Below are 5,362 nucleotides of genomic sequence, written 5' to 3' on the forward strand. Positions count from 1 at the left end.
TATATATATATACATACACATACACATACATACACATATATATGATGGGCTTCTTTCAGTTTCCATCTACCAAATCCACTCACAAGGCTTTGGTCGGCCCGAGGCTATAGTAGAAGACACTTGCCCAAAGTGCCATGCAGTGGGAATGAACCCGGAACCATGTGGTTGGTAAGCAAGCTACTTACCACACAGCCACTCCTTTGATTTTTTTCTTATAGGGTACCTTATTTTGTTTCCAAAAATGTTCCAGAAAATCAATCTGTGTCTTTATAAAGCACAAAGTCAGTATTTAGATAACTGGCAATTAATGATTCAAGAACAGGCCTTCCAAAATTGCAGTCCGTCTTGGAAGCTTGTGTGCCTTATGAATCATAATATACAATATTTGTTGAATATATGTTACTTATAGTGACAATAATTCATAAATTCTAAATTGATTTCTTTCTTTTTTTCTCTTTTATTATAACTACAGGAGGGTTTGCTAGACCGGCACGAGTTTCTCACTTGGTTACTTGAACACATGGAAAAGATACGACCAAATGATGATTCTGTGTTGAAATTATTACTTGGACAAATTGTTTATGTAAGCTATTAATATTATTATCTATAGGACAGCGAGCTAGCACAATTGTTAGCATGCTGGACAAAATTTTATGTGGTATTTTTTCCAGCTTTACGTTCAGAGTTCAAATGCCACCAAGATCAGCTCTGATTTTTTTTTTTCCTTTTGGGGTCAATAAAGTAAGTACTAATTGAGCACCTGTGTTGATGTAATTGACTTTCCCCTCCCATCAAAATTGCTGGCTTGTGCCATTAAAGCAATGGATTTTTAGAGTCATCATCATCGTTTAACGTCTGCCTTCCATGCTGGCATGGGTTGGATGGTTTGACAGGAGCTGGCCAGGCAGAAGAATACACCAGACTTCTGTGTCTGTTTTGGCATGGTTTTTACAGCTGGATGCCCTTCCTAACACCGACCACCCCGCAAAGTGGACTGAGTGCTTTTTATGTGGTACCAGCATAGGCAAGGTCAGATTTGGCATTGTTTTTACAGTTGGATGCCAACCACTTTACAGTGTGGACTCGAGGTTTATTTACATTCATCATCATTTAACGTCCGCCTTCCATGCTAGCATGGGTTGGACGATTTGACTGAGGACTGGTGAACCAGATAGCTGCACCAGGCTCCAGTCATTATCATTTACTGCCTCATTTTCCATGATAGCATGAGTTGGCTGGTTTTTATTCAGACAGATTTTCTGTAGCTGGATGCCCTTTTTGTTGGCAACCCTCATCTGTTTCCAAGCAAGTTAATATTTCCCATGGCAAGACAGATTTTTCGTGAAAGACTTGAAACAAACAATATTATTTGTGTGAAGATGATGCTCTTTTACAACCACCACATGACATCAAGACAAGGGTATGCACATGCGTGTGCACATGCGTGTGCACGTACATGCACACACAGTATTGCTCAGCCTGGGGCTGTAGCAGAAGACACTTGTCCAAGGTGCCTTCCAGTGGGACTGAACCTCAAATCACATGGTTGGGAAGCAAGCTGCTTAACCATACAGCCATAGCTGTGCTCAAGGTCAATATCTGTTGCTTTTACTTTTGTTTTTCAGCCTTTTTGACTCTATAAAATATAGGACCAGTTAAGTACTCTGATTGATAAAGTCGTTATCCCTTCCTTCCCACAATATTTGTACCCTTTGTTAAAAAAAAAGTAAATAAATCAAGATTTCCTTCTAATGGAAGACATTTTTGTTCAGTATCTAGATGAAGTGTCTATGTCAGTTTACTTATCACGAAAACTGTCTCACTTTTGTGCCAAAAGAATCGCTCAGTTTACATCAGAATATGGAATTTGCTCTCCTCGAACGGATTCTCCTATGATGACAAATGGAAATGGGTAAGTAGAGTTTGGATTTCTTTGAATTTACTTATGATTCTCATAGTTTCTGGTGTTTTGAAAGACTTCAGTGACAATGGTAAAATGAGTGGAAAGTTATATCCTTGACCTTTTGGTCGGGCATCTAAGACTGATGGGAGGAAGAGAATGAGTTATCCTGAGATCAAAAGCCTGGTATAAATGCTTGCATAAGAGCGGACCTTACTGAAGTGCACTCAAGGGCCAGTCTTAAACCAGACAACAGATTTAGTACATCACTCAGTATTTTTTTCTTTGTTCCTCTCAAAGCCAAGAACGTGTCTTTTTGTCTTAGTTTCCTAAATGGTAAATTAACATTGCCTATACTCTTTTACTTGTTTCAGTCATTTGACTTTGGCCATGCTGGAGCACCGCCTTTAGTCGAGCAAATCAACCCCAGGACTTATTCTTTGTCAGCCTAGTACTTATTCTATCGGTCTCTTTTGCCAAACCACTAAGTTACGGGGACGTAAACACACCAGCATCGGTTGTCAAGCGATGTTGGTGGGGGACAAACAGTCACACAAACATATACACACATACATATATATATACATATATACGACGGGCTTCTTTCAGTTTCCGTCTACCAAATTCACTCACAATGCTTTGATCAGCCTGAGGCTATAGTAGAAGACACTTGCCCAAGATGCCACGTAGTGGGACTGAACTCGGAACCATGTGGTTGGTAAACAAGTACTTAAAAATATTTTGCTTTTGTTGTTGTTGTTTTCTCTACTGGCATGACATGAAATCTCTCACAGTATTTTATCATCTGACACTCATAAGAGAAAATCTTCAATCTTCATTGTATATAGCAAGGCATTCTTTGCATTGCCAACCACTTTAAACTATAAACGGAGTGTATTTGATCATGTCATTGACTCGAGGGAGACTATCTGCTTGGACCATAGAGTCTCATCTACTTTATTAACTCTGACAGGAATTGAACACAAATGTAGAAGAATGAAACTCAATACCCAATGGTAGTTTCCATTAATTCACCACCATGAGTTGTTAGATTATTAACCATTAGGCACAGGAGTGGCTGTGTGGTAAGTAGCTTGCTTACCAACCACATAGTTTCGGGATCAGTCCCACTGCGTGGCACCTTGGGCAAGTGTCTTCTACTATAGCCTCGGGCCGACCAAAGCCTTGTGAGTGGATTTGGTAGACAGAAACTGAAAAAAGCCCGTCGTATATATGTATATATATATATGTGTGTATGTATGTGTGTGTGTATGCTTGTGTGTCTGTGTTTGCCCCTCTAGCATCGCTTGACAACTGATGCTAGAGTGTTTATGTCCCTGTCACTTAGCGGTTCGGCAAAAGAGACTGATAGAATAAGTACTAGGCTTACAAAGAATAAGTCCTGGGGTTGATTTGCTCGACTAAAAGGCGGTGCTCCAGTATGGCCACAGTCAAATGACTGAAACAAGTAAATAAGAGTATTAGGTGATGGTTTTTGTGATGTGGCTGTAAGAAGGATTATTTTAAATGTTTGAATCCTTTTGATATCACCCTGCCTGGGACTGCCTCTGGTTCTGTGACTCCAATTTCTTGTTTAAAGTGATTTAAATTAAAAGCATCCATCAAAAATTCATGGAAATTTGTTTTAAATACGTATTTTATAATGACAAAGTTATTTTATTAGATTTTTTATTTTTTAGAATTAATTAAAACAAAAACAAACTATTTCTACATAATTATGATAGCAAAAATGTTAAGTTAGTCAACTTGACTGAGTGGGCTGTACTCATGATGCTTGTTGCCTCCCTCCAGATTGATGTGGCTACAGGGTGAATAATCTTAGATAAAGGTGGATGGACAAGAGGGGAAACAGGTTCTGGTCAGAATGGTTACAACAAAGTGAACTAAGCTAAAGGCAATCATAGACCAGCTGGTAAATTTAAAGGCAGTCAAGGACCAGCTGGTAATGTTAACCCATTACCTCCCATAATTCTATTAACTGGAATTTTTTTTATGCAACTTTGATTTCTAGCATAAAACAGCCTTAGAAACACACTGGAATGATCAGAATAACATTTCAAAATAACATTTTAAATAGAAATAAGCAAGATATTGGGTGAAAAATTAGCAAACCTCATTTGAATATCAGAGAAATATACCTAGTAGATATAGCAAAAAGGTTAGATATGTGTAAATATTGACAGATAATTAAGAAATTTGCAATTTTCAAGTGATCTCATATGAGATCACTGGTAGGTAATGGGTTAAGAGAAGCATAACTAGATTTGAACTCCTTATCAACTATATGAAAAACTAGTGCTGTAAACTCTCATTTGTTTTACCATTTTATAATAGTGGTAGTTTTTTGGGTTTTTTTGTCTGTGGATGTATGGAATCTTAATTGTGTTTGAATACATTCCATGTATATTGAAATGCTCTGTTGTTTAATTCTCACAGGACAGGAAACAATAACCCACTCTCAAACCCTCTCTCTGTGCTCTTCACTGAATATGTAACGTGCCTTGAACATCGTAGCCTCATTCTCATGTTATGTGCCACACTACAAATCATTACCATCCGCTGTCCTGCCGCTCTTGTCTGGAACAACCTTGGGGATGGCAAAACCTGTAACTTTTTATGTGGATCACCCTTGGATCTACTTGGATGTGGTACTTCTTCACTTCCTATGCCTCCTAACCCAGACAATCAACTGGTAAGTCTATAGAATGTTATGTTTTTATATACACACAGAAACACACTTCATGATCGTTTAACATCTGTTTTCCATGCTGGCATGGGTTGGATGACTTGACAGGAGCTGGCTGGGCTAGAAGCTGCATCAGGTTCCATAGCCTGTTTTGGCATGGTTTCTACAGCTGGATACCCTTCCTAATGCCAAGTGACGTTGTATACAGGCAAATCTAAGAACAAAAAAAAAAAAATACAGGGAAGAAACAACATAAGTCAATTGGATGAACATAGTGAATATATTAGATTTGACACTCAGTGAAACTTTTAGATGGGAAAGTAGGAGTAGGAACGAGTCTACTGTACCAAATCAAAGACTTTGGAAGAACTTGAAGGGCGAATACGAGAAGTTAATTCTTCCATCCCACAAGAGTTCATGGTGAAATCAGTTGATGCAATTCCGGGGTAACTCAAGAAGCTGGTGGCAACATGTTGAGTTTTAAATAAAACCTCATAACAAAAGCCTTCCTCTCATATCTGTTTTTTTCGTAAAAATTACAATTAATAAATAATTTACAAGTGTTTTAAGATAGGGTGTTTATGTATCTTGGTTGCTTTACAAACCAGTTTTTGTGTTATTTCATGTTATCCATTCATCCATTTGCCAGTGCTGTTGGACTGGCTCCTGTGCAGGTGGCACGTAAAATACACCATTTTGAGCGTGGCCATTGCCAGTACCGCCTGACTGGCCTTTGTGCCGGTGGCATGTAAAAG

The 5,362-nt window shown here is 38.5% G+C and overlaps 1 protein-coding gene across 1 annotated transcript in view; it reads left to right on the plus strand.

The window, feature by feature from the left end:
- The window catches only part of LOC106884372 (mediator of RNA polymerase II transcription subunit 12), a 68,108-nt gene that overhangs the window by 16,230 nt on the left and 46,516 nt on the right, over nucleotides 1-5,362 (plus strand). The window contains exons 8-10 of the mRNA XM_052966703.1: nucleotides 473-583; nucleotides 1,773-1,912; nucleotides 4,358-4,613. Coding sequence (XP_052822663.1) covers nucleotides 473-583; nucleotides 1,773-1,912; nucleotides 4,358-4,613 — 507 coding nt within the window. The remainder of the gene's footprint in view (nucleotides 1-472; nucleotides 584-1,772; nucleotides 1,913-4,357; nucleotides 4,614-5,362) is intronic.

This window comes from Octopus bimaculoides, chromosome 3, assembly GCF_001194135.2.
Source record: "Octopus bimaculoides isolate UCB-OBI-ISO-001 chromosome 3, ASM119413v2, whole genome shotgun sequence".
NCBI classification, from domain to species: domain Eukaryota; kingdom Metazoa; phylum Mollusca; class Cephalopoda; order Octopoda; family Octopodidae; genus Octopus; species Octopus bimaculoides.